This window comes from Peromyscus maniculatus, chromosome 1 (assembly GCF_049852395.1).
Source record: "Peromyscus maniculatus bairdii isolate BWxNUB_F1_BW_parent chromosome 1, HU_Pman_BW_mat_3.1, whole genome shotgun sequence".
Lineage (NCBI taxonomy): Eukaryota > Metazoa > Chordata > Mammalia > Rodentia > Cricetidae > Peromyscus > Peromyscus maniculatus.
The window spans coordinates 169,284,650-169,304,259 of record NC_134852.1 but is presented as its reverse complement, the minus strand read 5'-3'; the positions used below and the strand labels follow the sequence as shown (position 1 = coordinate 169,304,259).

The following is a 19,610-nucleotide window of genomic DNA, read 5'->3' as shown; positions in this document are numbered from 1 at the left end:
AGTGTTTGGTTTGCGGGTGAATATGAGTGATATTTTAGAATCCGTCTTATTTTGACATACTCAAGTGTGTCCTGGTTCTATTAGTAGACTGTGGTTTTGAAATGCTCTCATTTTTTGCATTGGCTGTCTTCTTGTGTTTCTTGCATATTTTAAGCTGAAGTTGATCTGACAGTCAGTGGTTTGGAGACCCTGCTTGCTTCTGTAAAAACAGTCCCAGCCCTGGCTCGCACCCTTATCCCAACTTGACTGTGTCTGTCTGGTCCTCACCGTATTGAATTGTGCAAAATGGTCATTGGTTAAATAAAAGGAGAAAGAGGCTTTTGTTTTACCACAGCCAGGTAAACTGTGCTCCCATGATGCTCTGATTGATTAGTTATGGGTGTTGCTGAGTGACGCGCTGCTTCCACACTCAAACCCTGTTGCTTGCTGTTTCTGACTGACTTTACTGAATTTCATCTCCCTCCCTCCCTCCCTCCCTCCCTCCCTCCCTCCCTCCCTCCCTCCCTCCCTCCCTCCCTCCACCTCTCTTTCTTTCCCTCCCCTTCTTTTCTGATGTGGGGGATGGACCGCAAAGCCTAGAGCACAATTTTATTAAATTTTGGTTGACAGCACTTACATGCTAAGACCCAAGATTTTTCAGAGCTAAACCACGGGAAGCTAGGTATGTGACTGCCTTCACCATGGCTCATCTCCTTTGTCTTTGGACTCCATCATTATGTCTGTCGCTAGTTCCCTTCTTTTGCCTTGTTTTCAAGGTAGCTGTCATAAATTCAGCCCAACGCCTGCTGTTGTTTAAACTGGTTTGCGGTGTTTTATCTTCGTGAAGACGTCCCTCCCGGGACCTTGCCTACCGTTGGCTTTGTCACGATTCTGGGCCTCACTCTCCCTGTTACTAGAGCTCATGCTTGGGCAACAGCTGCCTGGGAAGAGGTCCCCAGTGTAAGTGTGTTTTCTACTCTGGGGTTCCTTTTATTCACTTGGTGGGTCTCCTGGCCATGCTGTGTAAAAGGCCTGTGTTTCCCCTTGCTGGTCCAGGAGTCATTTTGTCTCTAGAACTCCTGCTACCCTTTCTAGTGACTTTTCTCATTTTGGCTATTATGTCATTAATGGTCAAAGGCCTGTTTTTGTTTTTTGTTTGTTTGTTTTTGTTTTGTTTTGTTTTTTGCTAGGTGTTCTGTTTTTCTGCTTGCTCTACTAACCAATTGCTTTGGGACAAACCACCTCAAATGTAGCCCCATCTACTTTCTTTTTAACTCACATGCTCAAGGATTCAGTTAAGACTGGCGATAGCTACAGTCACCCGATGATTTATCCACTTGGTCGAGGCACCTGTGACGCCTCAGCTGATGCCTGGGGTACCGCTGTCTGATTTCTTCTCCCTGAGGCTTCTCAGAGCGTGCAATCTATTTTGCAAGGAGCCTCTGGAGAGCCCAGTTTCCAAGGCAGCGAGGTGGAAGCTGCATGTTCCTACATGGGCTGACATTGGTGCTCAGTGTTGTTCCTGCCAAACTCTTTGCGTCAACATAATCATTATCTGTCCAAATTGGTGTGTGGGCCGGGGTTAACTGCTTGAATGGGGGCTGGCAAAGTCACCTTGTGGAAGAGCGTGGGACAGTACTATTCTAGAAGCCTTTCTGACAGTGTCATCCACCTCATAGTTACTTTTATTTTTTTTTCGATTTTACTTGTATGTTTAAGTAAAGTGGGGGGGGGGCAGGGGGTGTGCATGCTTGCACCTGCACAAGTCACAGTGCATGTGTGGAGGTCGGAAGACAACTTGCACAGTCAGTTTTCTCCTGCCATGTGAGTGCCAGGGATTGTCAGGCTTGGCAGCACATGTCCTTAGCTGCTGTGCCATCCCACTGGTCCCATCATGTATTTGTTTTTGAAGACACCATGTCCCTCTGAGAATCTGTAATGGTAGTTTTCCTCTTCCTAAAGTCCGTTTCCTTTGAACACTTAAGAAGTACTCACTTGTAAGAAAGCTATTTAAGTCTCATTTTCTCTTAGTCTAGATTCCCTAGTAAATAAACTATCTCACACCGATAACCCAAAATTCCAGGAGCTGATAGGGAAAACAAGTGGGCTAGACTGTGTCCTCACTGTTCCACATGCTTGGGGCTCTCTGTTTTCTGTTGGGGATCACAGACTCTCCTGGGGCACTTCTGCAGAGAGGAAACCTTGCTCTTAGCCAGGCTTGAGGTGGAGCCCCAACTGTTTTGTAAACAGCTTCCAACCCCCCCTGGAAAGGTAGGTATGTCTCCAGCAATCCCTGAACCTTTTGAAGATCCCACAGTGTAAACAGAGCTGGCTCTTTCTGTCTCTGTGGTGGGCTGGGACCCAGCTTCTTGCCCTCCCTCTGCTCTGCCTGTTGTCCTTGCACACTCCTTTCTCTTCATCCGAGGTCATCTGTGTCTTCCTTCCCACTCCACTGAGTACCCAGTTGCCTCCTGGTGATTATTTATTTGATGTTGTAACAGAGAGAGTGATCATACTGTCCTTGAGGGATGTCATACTTCTCTTGTCCCCTTTCTTTTACCAACTCTCAAAAACCAAGAGTCTCCTTTTAGAGTTTACTCCTCTGCTTGTTTTACTCACATGCTCATAACCTCTGTTTTCAGGTTCTCTTCTCTCTTCCCACTGGGGAGTAATTTTGTTCCAGTATGTAAGTTAAGAATCTTTAGGAAGTTGCTAGCACAGCATTCATGCGTATTTCCTTCCAACTCCCGTTCTTCATGGAAACCCCTTCCTCGGTGATGTCTCCTTTTCCTGTCTCCACACTTGAAGAGAATGCTCTACTGGTTGAGGCCGGGATGATTAGTGAAAAATTGTAATGATCTGCCGTCTCCTCCATTTACCATGATGATAAATGTGCAGAATCAAAGGCGTTATTAGTTTGCTCAATTGTCCTTCTCGTCGGATGGCTGAGTATTGCAGAGAGCAACCATTCACAGTCTGTACGCTTATCTGTGTGTGTACCGCCATGGCTGTGTTGTCTTAACTTGTGTGGCTTTGAGTTACTGTCTGACATCTTTTATTTCAGCCAAATGGCTCCGCTTATTGTTCCTTGTAGAGCAGTTACATCAGCATAAATTCAGCTTTTCTGCGACAGTCGTAACCTCTCAATGTTTTTAACTGATCATTTGATGACAGTCATTTGTGGGTTTTCTTGTTTCATTTTGTCTTGTTTTTTGAGGTCCAGTCTCCCTATGTGGCCCAGACCTTTGCCTCTGACCCAAGATGACTGGTATTAAAGGCGCTGACCACCATACCTGACAGTTTGTGAGTGTGTATTCATTGGAGCTCAGTGAACCAGAGTGCACAATTCATTTTGATAGATTTCTATGGAACAGTTTTAGGTTTATAGAAAAATTGCAGAGAAAAATAGTTCCCATACTACACACTGTTTTCCCTGTTGTCAACACCTTGTATTAGTATTTTTTAAATGTGTGTGTGTATGTGTGCACGCACAAAGGGGTCCCCATGGAAGACAAAAAAAAAAAAAAAAAAGGTGCCATATCATTTTTAATTGAAGTTCCAGGTGGTGGTAGCTGCCTGCCGTGGGTGCTGGGAACCAGACCCTGGTCCTCTGGAAGAGCAGTAAGCGCTCTAAACCACTGAGCTGCCTCTCACCTCCTAGTGTGGTGTGTGTGTGTTGTCACTGACCCCCCCACCCCCACCCCTTTCCTCAGTGCTGAGAATTAAACCCAGCACCTCATGCATGCCAGGCAAGTGCTCTACTGAACTGATGAGCTGCACACTGGTGCTCAGCAATTAATTCCTGATCATTGTGCGGGGTACATAATGTTCCTTAACCACGGTCACACGGAGTAATTTCCCAGTTCTCTAATAAGCAGGCTCTACTTGCTCTTCCTCCTTGCCTTCTTCTCCACCTCTGACAAATATTGATCTTATTACTCTCTCTACGGTTTTGTGTTTGCCAGAACATCTTGTGCTTGGGACGACAGTTTGCCATCTTTTCCAACTGACGTGTTTCTGTTATGATGGGATAGCTTCTTATATCAACTCAGTAATGTTCCATTGTGTGGATGTGTTAGCCACTGAGCAAGGCTGAGCCTAGCAGGAGGACACTCCTATGTTAATGCATTTTTGGCCTATCTTTTTCTTTGTTCCCAGCCAAAACTGTGTGGTACAATAAGCTAAGCATGTCCAGAAATGCTCCCGTCCATCACTGTAATCTCCATGACCTTAAACTGAGCCTATTGAAGAGCGAGTCCACCTCTACATAAATTGTATAGACTCCCTGCATAAAACCCCCACACTTTGGAAATGACTTCTGTGCTCAGCTTGCCTGCTGCAAGAACTACAGCTCTAGTTCTTGATATCTCGGCTGTGCATATTTTAGCTTTGCTAAAGTCACTGAGGTGTGAATTCATTGCTCTCAGTTACAGCTGTCCCACAATATGTCCCACAATATCTATTTACTTATTGAAGGACATCTTGGGTATGTCCAAATTTTGGCAATTTTAAATGAAGTTGCTATAAACGTTGATTTGCATGCTTTTGCAACTCACTCATGTAAATACCAGGAATGTGATTGTTGGGTTGAATTGTTACTCTGCATTAAGTTGTATAAGAAACTGCCCAACTGTTTGGCCATACTGTTTTGTATTCATGGACCTCTTTGAGCCGTTCGAGTACATAGATAAATTTGTAGAAAGCTAATTTGGAAAGCTTTTCAGCCATTATTAAACAATTCTTCCTGTACCCTCCTTCCCTGTTCTCTTCTTCTGGGACGCCCCTTGCCCATCTGCCCAGATGCTTTTCGTGTTGTGTCTCAGATCTCAGAGACTCTGTCAGTGTTCCCTAATTGTTTTCTTTTTGTTCCTCAGACTGAATACTGTCACTTAACTTTTCTTCAGGCTCACTGATTGGTTCTCTTTCTTATGTCAGCTCAGCCCTGCTTTTGGACCCCTCTAGTCAGTTCAGGCGTTGTAATGTGCCAGTTCCATTTAGTGCAGCAATTCTCAACTATGGGTCGCAACTCTCTGGGGGTCAAATAACCCATCCACAGGGGTCACCTAAGACCATCAGAAAACACAGGTATTTACATTATGATTCATAGCAACAGCAAAATTACAGTTACGAAGTAGCAATAAAAATAATTTTATGGGGGGGGGCGGTCACCACAACATGAGAAGCTGTATTAATGGGCATAGCATTAGAAATGTTGAGAACCACTGATTTAGTGATTATAATATGTCCATTGTGGTGATATTTTATTTGTGCTGAAATGTGATCTTTTACTTATTTGTTAATAAATAAAGTTTGCCTGGAGATCAGAGGTCATAGTCAGCCATAAACAAAAGTCAGGCGGTAGCACAGGCCCTTAATCTAATCACATGGCAGGCAGAGTCTCTATGCATTTAAGGACACAGCCAAGCGTGGTGACACACGCCTTTAATCCCAGTACCAACCATAGAGACCTGGAGGTCTGTACAAACAGGCAGTGAGGAGGAAGTGTGGTGGCTGGGCTTAGAGCCAATGAGAAGGCAGAACAGCAAGGCAATAAAGGTGCAGGTTAGACAGGAAGAAGCTGGTTCTCTTGGCAAGCTACAGTGGTGGTGTGGTAAGCTAAGGTTAGCTGGCTCTCACTATTTCTCTGATCTCTATGGCTTTCACCCCTGTATGTGGCTCTGTGTTTCTCATTTAATAAGACTGTTTAGAAATTTGTCTACAGTCCATTCCAGATTTCTGTTGGTCCTTTTTAAAAAAACTAAATTCTTTTTACTGCCATTCTCAATTTCTTAATTTGGTTAGCTATCTCATAATTTTAATTCTAAGGTTGTTTGAATAGATGTCTAGTAGTTATTAGTCTGTTAAGGCTAACACCTGGCCGCCTTTGGGCATAGAATTGACCACTTTCCCCCTATGTATGGGGCAGACTTTTGACTCCTTGTAAAAATGTTGGTTGTTGTATCTGGACATCTTGTGATAGTATTGACTCTGGAAATCAGACCTTCAACCCTGTCCTGCCAAGACTCCTTGTGACTACTGTTGTTGTTGTTGTTGTTGTTGTTTTTAAGAGGCTGTATTATTGTGGGAAGCCACTCAAGTCTTTAATCCAGTCTGTAATCCCAGCACCCTAGAGACTGAGGCTGGAGGATTACAAATACACAGAAGGTCTTGGTACAAAGTGAGATCTTGCCTCAAAATGAGAAAAAGAAAGCAAAACGGGGAAGTCACTGTTTCATTAGCCTCATGGTGATCTGTGAATGATTGGACAGAAGTACTTTTCCTTATTCCCTAAACTAAAATGGGGAAAGGGTTACTTAAAGGGATATTGTTGGTATTTTACAATTAATACTAATTTTATCATTAATTATGTATTTTGTGTATAGTTGTAAGTATGGTGCCTGAAGTTACAGGTGGTTTTGAGCCATCTGACTGACATGGGTACTGGGAACTGAACTCAAGTCCTCTGGAAGCACAGCAAGCGTTCTTAACCACTGAGCCATCTCTTAAGCCCCCATTGTTAATGTTAGTGGTAGCAACTTTAAGTATTGGTGATTAGAAGACAATGAGGTGAGCAGCTTACTTAACTGTGAGGTTGTTGTTAATATGTCGGTGAGCATAGGGAGTCTTTATAATGAGGACAAAATGGGTGGGATTCTCCAGTTAGATTAGACTGTTAGATTATTCCCTAGCACTCATTTCAGGAGTGCTGTTGGAGTTTCTGTTAGAAAGCTTAACCTGTGTTAGGCCCTTGGTTTGGTTCTCAAAAGAGGAAGAGAAGAAGAGGGGGAAATTTTTTAACCTAAATCACACACACAGTATTAGAAAAAGAAGTTAAGATTAGAAACCTCGGTTAGCCACGGGTTTGAGGGAGAGGGCGGAGTGTAAACATCCTAGAATCGTTGCTTTCAGGGGATGTGCATACTACACACACACACACCATCAGCACCCCTTCATTCAATTCCCTTTTCTTTTTGCAGACTGTTTGAAAAGCCTGCTGGGACATGTCATCGTTGCTGGATGCCTGGTGCTCGATAGAAACTTGGCACCTCAGTAGCTCCTCTGAACAAGTGCAGGATGTCGCCAGGAATCAGAGCCCCGACGAATTCAGGCGTCCTATGATTATAAATGGTAAAAAGTCTGAATGTTCTTTGTCATCCTATCAGTTATTTACTTTCTGCTTTGTCTTATTAATTGCTTGTCTAACAAATTGCTTCCTAATGAAGTATCTTAAAGTGGCATTGTTTATTCTAGTGTCAACAATGTACTTCAAGCCTGGCGTGGTGGTCCATGCCTGCAATCCCAGTTAGTACTTGGGAAGCTGAAGCAACGTGATCATCAGTAGTTCAAAGCCAACCTGGCCTCCAAACAACAACAAAAACACTCTTCTCTCCTTACTTCCCCCCTCCCCCCAAAAATTGCTTCAGGTCTGGTATGGATAAAATGAATGACCTTTGACCATTTTTCAAATAAGACTCTTAGTTATGGAACCAATTGCCATATCACTAAAATGTTTTTTGTTTGTGTTTTGTTTTAGTTTGTTTTTGAAGCAGGATCTCACTATGTATCCTTGGCTGGCCTGAAACTCATGAACATTCAACTACCTCTGATTCCTGAGTGCTGGGATTAAAGGTTTTCATACATTGAGTTCTTAAAACAAAATAAAACCAGTAGGGGCTGGAGAGATGGCTTGGTGGTTAAGAACACCTTGGCTGCTTCTGCAAAGGACCCATGCTTGGTTCCCAACACCCACACGGAATGTCTTATAACTGCACGGGTAACTCTAGCTCAGGGAATCTTTGGTCTCTGTGGGTACCTGTACTCATGTGGACATGCTGCCTTCCCATAAACATAATTAAAAATAAAATAATCTTACAGGGAAAAAAAGACTCCAAGGAGTTAGCTCTGTCAATGAAGAGCTTGCTTTATAAACTTAAGCACCTGAATTCAATCCCCCCCCCCAAAAAAACAAAAAGAAAAAGCAAAGTTGCATAGTTTGTCATCTCATTGCTAAAGAGGCAGATAAAGTCGGGTCCCTGGGGCCCAGGGGCCAGACAGCCTAACATACTTGGTCATCTGTAGGCCAATGAGAAACCCTGTTACATAAAAACATGGCAAAGAGCAACTGAGAAACAATCCCCACCACACATATACAAGCATGTGCATACTCACCCTGCCCCTGAGTGTGTGTGCCTTGTACACACACTCACACAGACACACACACACACACACACACACACACACACACACACACACACAAATAATATTTGAATGTTTATAAGCGTTTTATATACTGAAAATTGGTTGGGCTCTTGGCATTTGAATTGAGACAATTTATATAAGTGTTTTTTTTTTTCTAATTTTGAGTCAGGTAGCCTCAACTTTACTATATTTCCAGGGATGACCTTGAACTTCTGCCTCTGCTTGTATGTTGAGGTTACAGATGTGTTATGTGCCTGATCTTATGTGGTACTGAGCACTGAATCCAGGGTTTCTTGCATGTTTAACAAGCATTCGACCAACTGTGTTGTTTTTCTAAGGACTTATAATTTGTCATAACCAATGCAGGAATTGCAAAGCTGTGTTGTTTATTAAACATATTATCACTGTGGAACTGCACTTAGGGGTCCACCCAACACAGTCACCAATCTGGCTTCAGTTCAGCTAAGCTTTCCAGCCTACTTTGAATACTCAAAATTTGTCTTGCTTCCAAGATCAGATACACAATTGTTTTTAAACTTATCTCTAAGTGTATCACAACCCTAAGTCAGCAAAAAGCAGAATGGATCTGACCTTTGCACATCTTCTGGCTGCTGATAGCTGCTGATGTCCTTCTTTTTGTTACTTTTTAGTGTTGTCCTGTCCAGTGATATCTTGTCCCACTGATAAACTGACAACTCATCGAGCCACAGCAGAGGGAAACGGGAGGAAATACCATTGGCATCCAAGGCCTACAATATTGCCCCATCTCAAAGGGAAGTCTCTGACTGTTATTTGAAATGCTGAGAAACTTGTTTCGGAGGAGACTTTTTTCTTATCCTGCAAAATACTATTTTGTGGGTCTTGTCCTCTCTCTAATTACCTTCTCTGTTTTAAGAATTCATCAGAAGCCGGAATTTGTTAGTATCAGACACTTGGAGCTTGCTGGAGATGATGCTGATAGCAACATTAATTGCACCAAAGTTTTACAGAATGACCTAGATGAAATCCAGAAGGTGAAGCTGGAGTTACTAACAGTGAAATTTAAGAAGCGCCCACGGTGGACACCATATGACTATATAAACATGACTCGTGACTGCGCCTCTTTCATCAGGACGCGCAAATACATTGTAGAGCCCCTTAGTAAAGAAGAGGTCGGCTTTCCAATTGCATATTCCATAGTGGTTCATCACAAGATTGAAATGCTTGACAGGCTCCTGAGGGCCATCTATATGCCTCAGAATTTCTACTGCATTCATGTGGACAAAAAAGCAGAGGAATCCTTTTTAGCCGCAGTGATGGGCATTGCATCCTGCTTTGGTAATGTCTTTGTGGCCAGCCAGTTGGAGAATGTTGTTTATGCATCCTGGAGTCGGGTTCAGGCTGACCTCAACTGTATGAAGGACCTGTACAGAATGAGTGCAAACTGGAAGTACTTGATCAATCTTTGTGGTATGGATTTCCCTATTAAAACCAACCTAGAAATTGTCAGGAAGCTCAAGTCATTCTCAGGTGAAAACAACCTGGAAACTGAGAAGATGCCTCAGAACAAGGAAGAAAGGTGGAAAAAAAGATACGCCGTTGTTGACGGGAAGCTGTCAAACACTGGGGTAGCCAAAGCGCCACCTCCACTCAAAACTCCTCTCTTTTCAGGCAGTGCCTACTTCGTAGTCAGTAGGGAATATGTAGGCTATGTGCTAGAAAATGAAAATATCCGGAAGTTCATGGAGTGGGCACAGGATACATACAGCCCAGATGAGTACCTCTGGGCCAGTATCCAGAGGATCCCTGAAGTCCCTGGTTCTCTCCCCTCGAGCCATAAGTATGACTTGTCTGACATGAATGCCGTCGCTAGGTTTGTCAAGTGGCAGTACTTTGAAGGTGACGTTTCCAAAGGCGCTCCTTACCCGCCGTGCAGCGGAGTCCACGTGCGCTCCGTGTGTGTTTTCGGAGTTGGCGACCTGAGCTGGATGCTTCACCAACACCACCTTTTCGCCAACAAGTTTGACATGGATGTTGACCCCTTTGCCATCCAGTGTTTGGATGAGCATCTGAGGCATAAAGCCTTGGAGGCCTTAGAACACTAACTGCTGTCGGAAATCCTGGGGAGAATCAGGATGCACAAAAGTGTTACCCTCGTCTGTTTCCTTTGTCTTGTATGGGGTCCTCTCTGGGGTGAGGGCTTTGAAGTCCGTGTCAGAGCATGAATTGTGCAGATACAGTTACAAGAGAGGCTGATGCATTAAGTGTTGTACAGCAATTGTGAGGAGAGCGTTAAGATGGCTGGAAGCTGGGGAAGATTTTTATGGACAGAGGGGCCCCAGGTGATTGGGAAAGAGGCCAATGAAGGAATTAGCCTCCCTGACTAATGAAAAAACCAAACAGGTACTTAATCTAGAAGAGATTTGATTTGTGCCAAAATTCTCTTGAGAATTTTAAACATGATAATTTTCTTGACGTGAATAAATTTGTAGCAACAACCAATCACAAAGATATGATTTACCTTCTATATTTTTTTTTGGAATGGATATTTGGTTTTCCTCTTAAGTTATCCTTTTAAATAATCTACTTCCTGCTGTGATTCTGTGAGTGTGGTGTCTCTGTGTGTCATCTCAGGGAGTTTAAAATATGTTCAGCATGAATATCTCTATCTTAATTTTTGCTTATAACTCTGCATACATGTTTTCAAAAGCAAGGGAGAAGGGACAATTTCTAGCTCACTGATTTTATGGATTCTTTTAAGTTATTAGAAAATTCTAGGAACCAGCTGCTGGGTGTGTGGCCTGTGCCTGTGGAGGAGGAGGATTGTTTAAGCTTAAGTGATAGCAGCTAGGCTGGGCAGAATAATAAGACCCCGTCTCTTTAGAAAGGGGAAGAAACAAAGTCAGTTTTTCCAGCTTTATAATCTTTTATCCCGTCTTCCCAGACTGTGCGTGCTGTCAAACGGCATACATGTTGCTGGTTTAAGACCCTATATCAGTGCTTTGGTTCTTTTGGTGTGATTCAGTGCAGAAAACGAGGGAGGTTGAAGGTGTTCAGAGCAAGGAGTCTGTGACAGCCATGGCAGAGGCCCGGTACATAGGTGTTTATAGCCAGCAACTGGTTCTGTCCTAAGAAACTAAGGTTTCTGCCTACTGGATGGTCTAGTGTCGAATGGGGGCATCCTGACCCTGTTAGCTGCCCACTGGCTTTTCTTAGCCTGCTAGTTGGTAGTTTCTCCCTCTCTCAAGGCCCGTGAGGAGAGGGAAAGAAGCTGTGTCCACATGAACTGTTTAAAGGCCTGGGAAGAGCGCTGTGGTATCACAGCGTGTTTTCACCAAAAGACAAATGATACTTTCTGCAGTTCTGACTCTCATCTCAAATGAAATTTGTTTTGTTTTGTTTTCCCCCTCTTAATATTATCTAGCTAAATCTAAACTGTTCGGCCAGAATCATAATGAATGTGAAGCCCTGTCACTTAGTATTAATTTTTTTTGTTTGTTTGGTTTTTTTTGTTTTTGTTTTTGTTTTTGTTTTTGTTTTTGTTTTCTAAACAGGGTTTCTCTGTAGTTTTAGTACCTGTCTTGGATCTCACTCTGTAGACCAGGCTGGCCTTGAACTCACAGAGATCCTCCTGGCTCTGCCTCCCAAGTGCTGGGATTAAAGGCATGCACCACCGCTGCCCAGCTAGTATTAAATTTTAAACAAGAATTGACACCTTGTACTTTTATTTCTAAAATGTAGTTAACTTTATAATGATCCATGAGAAAATCATCACATCAGATGATTTTAAGGCATTCAACTAATGAACTATGTTTTCTGCCTCAAAGCTGGAATATATTTTCTTTTAATGACAGCTCTTGTCATTAGAAAAGCTGGGGGTCAGTAGATAAGGTGAGTTTTGCGTTGGTCCAAAAGAAACATGTCTGCTTTGACACTGCAGTGCTCATGGAAGATGCCGTGGTGGGTGCTGTGTGCCCTCCATACCGGCTTCTGGTTTCTTTCTGTAGTTTAGACCCAGGTTTTGTCGAATGCTTCTTTTAGTAAAAAGACTTTCAACCTATAAGACAGGGCATCTTTTCAATCTAAAACCGGTGATACCTGGCGACATAAAATTTCTGTAAACAGCTGTGACTTAAGCAGCTTTTTGGTTTCTATTTTGAAAACGCGGGGTTAAAGCAATAACAATCCAGTGACCCAGCAAGCAGCCCTGACCTGAAGTCACCAGCGGTGAACACACATAGCTCCATTTGCTTTATCCTCAATGAACTCTTGAACTTTGCAAAACTGGAAATTAAATTTCTCTAATTACAAGTGCTTTTTAAAAATCAAATATGTTATATTATTCATCTAAACACTAAGTATTATAGTGTGGCTGCATTTAGTTTAAAGTTAATTGGCAAGTTGGAGGGTTTGGGTTTTTTTTCTCCCCCACTGTAGGAGTGAAACTGGGATTCTCGAGTTCCAGAGCCCCGCGTTAATGCTGTGAAGCTGCCACCCTTTTGATGCCTCACCTTCCTACCACTGCACTTGTTGAACTAAGTCCACTGCGGTAGCATCCCGATGCCGGACGCGGGGCTCCTGCAGCGTCTGTTTACTGGGACTCAATGAATTTTGTTTTTAAATTTCCCAATATGACTTAAAGCAAAAGAAATTCATACAGTGGGGATTAATAACTGGAAGAACTGAACAGGGAACTTGAAATGAAACCCTAAGACATCCCAGAAGAGCCCAATTCCAGTTCACTGGGCGAGATACAGGCTTTATTTAAGTTTCTTCATAGTTGTTAGGAAACACTAATTTTAATACAATCATTAAGGTCTTTTATAGAAAACTTTTAGTAACCACATTCACAAATAAAATCGAATTCTAGCTATTAAGTCAATCAAGATTTGTGTATTTGTTAAAAATTAATTTTAAAAGATTGTTTATTTTATAGGCAACTGCCTAGATTTTTCCAAGTCTGAGGTTAAAAAAAAAAAAAAACTGTTTTGCCTTAACAACCGGGAACATTATGATTTCCAAACGTGTATTTGTGTCATTCATCAAGGAGGGTTCATTTAAGTGAATGTATTTCCTCTTCACATGATTTGGGTTGGAGGAGGCTGTTTTAGTAGTTTGTGTGTAGGATTGATAGAACTGGATGTTTTTATCTGCTTAAATAATCATCATTATGAAGTATAAAATGTAAGACTATTTATGGTAAGTTTTACTTTTTTTAATGAATCGGTCATATCACCATTAAAATCAATCATTCAGAAACCAATGCTGTGTCTGCACAAATTATTCCTTCCTTCTTAGTTACACCAATCACAATAAAGTTAGTTTTTATATTTGTGAATAGTGATTGAAAAATCAAGGTAGAGATGTCTGAATTTAACAAGGTAGAAAATATCTGAAAGGAAGATATGGCCAGAGAAAATTACTTTGCAAAGTAAGATAAAAGGCTGGTGTAATGGTGAACTCCAGAGGCAGGGAGAATCACTGTAAACTCAGGACAAACCTGGTTTCCATAGCTAGTTCCAGGCCAGAGGCCTATACAACGAGACCCTGTCAAAAAAAAAAAAAAAAAAGTAACAAGTCATGCACAAAAATGAAGGTGGGGAATTTAGAAGCATGCTGTGAGCCGCATTCCACATGTTGGACACACTTCAGCTTGTGTCCAGTGATAGAGAGGACAGATTTTCACAGATTAACTCCATGGCTATAAAGCTATGTAGCACCTTAGCCTGTCTGGCGTGTATGAGAGCCTTGATTTGATTCCCAGCGCGCGCATGCACACACACACACAATGATAATAAAATCTTTTACAAGATTATAAAATATTCAGATTTTGAGAGATGAAAACTATATATAATGTGATCTTCTAAAAGAAAAGGTATTGAACAAAAAGAAGTGCTTGGAGTTTTCCCAAAATTGCACTTTTTGAGTCATTCCCTCCAGCTCAATAAAATTATTGGCTGTCAAATCTGAATTTTCCTCATGATATGTCCTAGGAATCTTATTCCTTCTCCCTTGTATACTTAGGCAGAAAGGGCTCTGCCTTCTTGCTACTCTTCCCCAGGAAATGATTTAGATTTAAGCTGTGGGGCTTAGCAGTGTGTTTTTAAGGCCTTATCCTTGACTAACTATGAGATTTCTTAGTTGTATAGGTCAAGTAAAGCAATTTCCAGAAGTAGCCAGAAGAGCAATGCATTTGCTATGGGGGGGGGGAGTGTTGTTTAGTGATGTTACTTTATGGAAGAGCCATGCATACATGCCTCACTTCTGTGGGCCATTACCAAAATGTCTTCAAGATCCTAGAGTGCTTAAAATGTATATATGGCCGGGCGGTGGTGGCGCACGCCTTTAATCCCAGCACTCGGGAGGCAGAGGCAGGCGGATCTCTGTGAGTTCGAGGCCAGCCTGGGCTACCAAGTGAGTTCCAGGAAAAGGCGCAAAGCTACACAGAGAAACCCTGTCTCGAAAAACCAAAAAAAAAAAAAAAAAAAAAAAAAAAAAAAAAAAAAAAAAAAAAAAAAAAAATGTATATATGTAGGGTTGGAGAAGTGCCTCAGAAATGAAGAGCAATTACTGCCCTTCAGAGGACAAAAGAGAGTCCCAGCACCAATATCAGTGACTCACAACTGTAAACTTAAAGAACCAGACCACCAGAGCCACACTGAGGCCAAGATAAAGCTTGATTTTGGGGAATGAACTTCCAGGCTGTCTCCAAGAGAAGGGAGAACAGCCCTGCCAAAAGGGAATTTTTATAAATTTTTATTGGAGTTTCATAGGGTGATTTTAGTCTAGCAGGAGAACATTAAGGGGAAAGGAACTGTAGCAGGCCAAAGGGACTTCTGTAAGCAAATTTTGTGAGGAGAGCCTCTGGCTATTAGGATAGCAGGAGGCTGTGGTCAATCTGTTCTGAGATAAGGGGCCGGCAGACCTCTGAGACATGCAAAACATCCAGAGGGGTGGATCCCCACACTCAAAGAGCATCTATCTTGCTATCATAGGTGACTCCATCTTGGACTAGCCCCACAACATACTATAACTCCAGCTCCAGGGGAATTGAATCTGACACCCTCTTCTGCTTTTCCCCCAACCTGGCATTCACTCATACAAACCCAAATAAATAAAGACAAATCATTAATATACATGCATATTTTTTTTTTTTTTTTTTTTTTTTTTTTGGCTATCAGGTATTTGATGACATGCTACTGGCCAGTGAGAAAAAGATGTTTACCTTTAGTAGAACTAGAAAACATTCACCTTCTTCCTGCCATAGGGATAACTTTGATGAATGCTGTTAGTGCAGAAGATCTTATCTAACTAGAAAATTTCGTGCAGACTGTGTGAAAGATTTCCCACATTTAAGATTGGCTAGGAACAGAAACCAATGTGGTTTCAAGAAACCATTGAAAAAAATTCTGAAATTAACACCACTGGCTTAAATATTGTTAGGTATTTATAATTTATTTTTGTTGTCTTCAGACACATTAGAAAACTTCCTGGCCTGGTTAGAATTCCCTTATATTACTTGTTTTAAAAGAAATGTTTTCTCATTAGAGAATTTTTTTCCTACACCTTTACTCAAAGAAGAACACTCATTTGAATATGTTCCTTGAAGCCCATTGAGTGAATAATAACTGACATTTGTTGAGCATTAGCTTACTGCATGTTCTACGCATCTGGAGGGTAATGTTACTTCCTTTTTTAGCACAATCACCCGTACTATGCTGGCTACAGCTTGCAAAGGAGTTTTACATAACTCAAAGGGCATCTATTGTTTTCAAACAGAACTGTCTTCTGTTTCAGCCAAACCTGTCCTTCCAACCAACTGCTCTGCTTTGAGTAGAACAGTTCTTGGGAGGAGGCATGTATGCATTGCTCTTTCACAAAACACTACTAGCCAGCCCTTCCTTCCTTCCTTCCTTCCTTCCTTCCTTCCTTCCTTCCTTCCTTCCTTCCTTCCTTCCTTCCTTTTATTTTTTCTTTCTTTCAATAGCAAATGCATTGAGAAATTACAGGTATAAAAACAGATAGTTCACTCATTGTGGAGTTGTTGAAATGATCCCTTAAAGAGCTTGTGGAGACATGAGAGAAAATTGAAGAAGCATGGTGAATGCAGAAAGAAGCATGATTCCCCCTCCACCCTCTTTCTTTCTCTCTGTGTGTGTATGTAATCATGTGTTCGCTAGTGGAGGTCAGAGGTCAGGTGTCCTCCTCTGTAACTCTTTACCTTGTTTTTTTGTCTAACAGGATCTCTCACCTAACCTGAAGTTAGCTGTTTTTGTTAGACTGGCCAGCTAGCTCCAGGTACCTGCCTGTCTCTATTCCCACCCCCCATTACTGGGGTTCCTGGTTTTTAAGTAGATGCAAACTTGGATCCTTCTTATGCATGTGTATAAGCAGCACTTTATCTGCTAAGCCATGCCTAGCCCTGGGAGGGAGTCTTAAAGGCAAAAGGGAGAGGAGAGTTTGGAAACTATCAAGAGAATAGTCCTGATGTGTCTTCTTGTGATACTTTATGAAAGCATAAGATAGAGGAGGTATCCCTACATAAAATACATGAAAAGTGTCAAGCCCCTGGTTCCAAGGCAGCGTGTGTTTATCTGTATCTCTAGTAATAGCAGCGTGCCCAGGAAATGGAGAGAATAGGGGACTTATGGTAGACTGAGCTCTGTTAGGCTGAGGTTTGTGTTTCTAAGTGAATTAGCAATTGCAGGATTCACCAAGGAATGTGAGGAGTGGAGGAACCAGCTGGAAAGACCAGCATGTGGGTCACAGGCCAGAAAAGGTGGGTGGGCCAACAGAAAAGCTTGAGGGAAAGAGGAGAGATTAGAGTGTTGCCTCCAGGCTGTTGAGGTATAACTGACAAGCAAAAATTATATGTGATTAAAGTGTATGGCAGGATGTTTTGATAGATGCTCACACTTGCTAAGGGCTGAGCACAATCAAGTTAATGAGCATATTCATCACACCTCACAGTTACCTTTGTTTGTGTGGTAAAAAACACTCCACGATCTACTCTTAAGGGCCACAGAGATGGCTCAGCCAATAAAGATGTTGGCTCCCAAACCTCATAACCTGAGTTCAATCCCCAGGACCCACATGGTAGGAAAGAATTGACTTTCCCAAGTTGTCCTCTGACCTCCACACAGTGACAGTGACACAAACAATAAATAATAAATGTAAAAGAGAGAGAGAGAGCAACCTACTCTTAGTAAATTTAAAGTACACAGCACAGCAGTAACCAGTTACCCCGTACTTATGACTAGAAGTTTATTCCTTTGGAGCTAAATCCCCTCCGTTTTTTTTCTACTCTCAGAGCCCCTACAATCAACTTTCTCTTGTTTCCATGAGGCTGACTTCTTTAGGTTGCACTTGCAAAGAGGCTGGGAATTGTTTGTCCTTTGCCTGGCTTCTTTCCCTTGGTGTAGTGCCCCCTGGCTTATCCACATTGCTGTAACAGCATGCTTTCCTTCTCTTTTTCAGGGCTGAATAGTAAAGGGTTTACAACACACCCCCGTGGTTGGGCGTGTTTGCATGTGCCAGGTAGACACTTCCGCCTAGGCAGTTCCAGGTCAGGATAGCCATTTCCGGGTCAGGGCTCTCTCGTAACCAGGATGCCCGATGGACCTGGACACTTCTGTCTAGCCAGTTCCAGGTAAGATAGCCATTTCCGGGTCAAGGCGTCTTGCGTGACCAGGATCCGTGATGTTTCATGGCTACATAAACGCGCAATGTGGCCATGTGATCTACACTCGTGCATGGAGTAGTGACGTGACCTGTGCACGCCCAGCCTTTAAAATGTGTCGCCATGTTCCCAGTTCCTTCTTCTTCTCCACACACGTGTCTCTCCCACAGGCCTATGCACTCTCTGTCTTTTTATCTTTAATAAAACTCTTATTAGTGGATTCTGTTGTGTTTTGTTACATTTTCTTGCAGGATAAGAGCACAACTCAGCCAATTAACTAACAAATAGTAGTATCATACTCACCCATTTTATTCATCCTTTTGCTTGTCAATGAATACTTATAACTCAAAGAGTTCCAACAAACCAAATATAGCAACCCACGACTTTGACAGTCCAGTGAAAGAGATGAGTGGTCATAAAGAAGAGAAGAATTTATTCAGCTTGGCCTGAGTGGGCATTAACAGGGACCAATGTCCTAAGTCCTGTCTTTTGTATACTAATAAAGTTTCAGGATTTTATAGGGAATAACAGAAGCAGTGGGATGAACATGTATGCAGCCAAGTAATCTTGATTGAACAATGTTCTGGTTGATCATCCTCTTGGGTCTCATTCCAGAGATCCGTCTGGCACCAGAGAAGTCATTTTTCCTTGAGTAGGGCAGTTCAGTTCTGATCCCACGATGATTGCTTCTGCCTAGGGACACTCTCTTCCTGCCATCAAATGCAGTCCTGCAGAATTGTGACTCCTGGAATTTGAGGTAAGTCGGGAAGGACTCAGGGCCATCAAACCAGAACAACTCCTAGATGGGAACAATGGCTGGGTGTTCCTTTGAGGGGAGCAAAGGACTGTCTCAAAGGAGCCCTTGCTCTGTCAGACCTCATCTGTTGTGAGTATGACTACAAGAGCTGAGAGCCCAGGGATTTCACCAAGATGATTTCAGTCTCCTTGATGGATACCCACCAGTTGGAATTTTTAGCTATAAAGGATCCTGTAATGCTGCCTTCTCTCTATAATTGCTGTGTTGACTTATACTCGCACTAAAAACATAGAACTCTCTTTGATCAATGATGTTACTAACACTTAACACTGACTGGTGTTTGTTGTTTCCCAGCAAATGTGTGATTTGCACTTCCTTGACAATTTTTGAAATCATATACCTTTTCATATACCCATTGGATATTAGCATGTCTACTCAAGTCCTGCCCATTATTATTGTGTCTTCTTTTTTTACTACTAAGATGTATGAGTTGCTAGGGTTAGGGAAATGGCTGAGGTAATAAAGTGCCTGCCTTGCAATCATGAGGCCTTGAGTTTGGATCTCTACCACCATAGTGCATTTCTGTGACCTCAATGCTATTGAGGGAAGGAGAAAGGCAGATTCCTGGAGCCCACTGGCCAGCTCATCTGCTGCACTAGTACATGAACATTGAGTGAGAGGCCTTGTCTCAAAATCAGAGGGTCACTTTGGAAGACACCTAACAACTTCTGACCTCCAGAAGCACACTCATATAGGCACCCTCCTACACATGTGTACACACCTACATGAACACATACACTGTACATGTACAAATGCTAACACACAATACCACAAAAATGATATATGAGAAATAGGGAGGTGGCTCAGTAGGTAAAAATCCAGACATTGTGAGAAGGTGGAAGATGGAGACCAGAGACTCACTGCTTGTTGCGGTAATGCCCGCGTTACCGATACCTGTTCACCATGTCCAAGCGAGGGGCTGTGGATTAAAAAATAAGAGACAAAAGACAGTGAGTC

At 42.4% G+C, this 19,610-nt stretch overlaps 1 protein-coding gene across 3 annotated transcripts in view; it reads left to right on the top strand.

Annotated features, from left to right (window-relative positions):
- Gcnt1 (glucosaminyl (N-acetyl) transferase 1) overlaps positions 1-13,420 on the top strand; it is a 33,189-nt gene extending 19,769 nt beyond the window's left edge. For all 3 annotated transcript variants that reach the window (XM_006995973.4, XM_076560902.1, XM_076560898.1), the window contains exons 2-3: positions 6,957-7,107; positions 8,829-13,420. In XM_006995973.4, the coding sequence (XP_006996035.2) occupies positions 8,976-10,262 (1,287 nt within the window). In that variant the 5' untranslated portion in view covers positions 6,957-7,107; positions 8,829-8,975 and the 3' untranslated portion in view covers positions 10,263-13,420. The remainder of the gene's footprint in view (positions 1-6,956; positions 7,108-8,828) is intronic.
- The last annotated feature ends 6,190 nt before the right edge of the window (positions 13,421-19,610 follow it).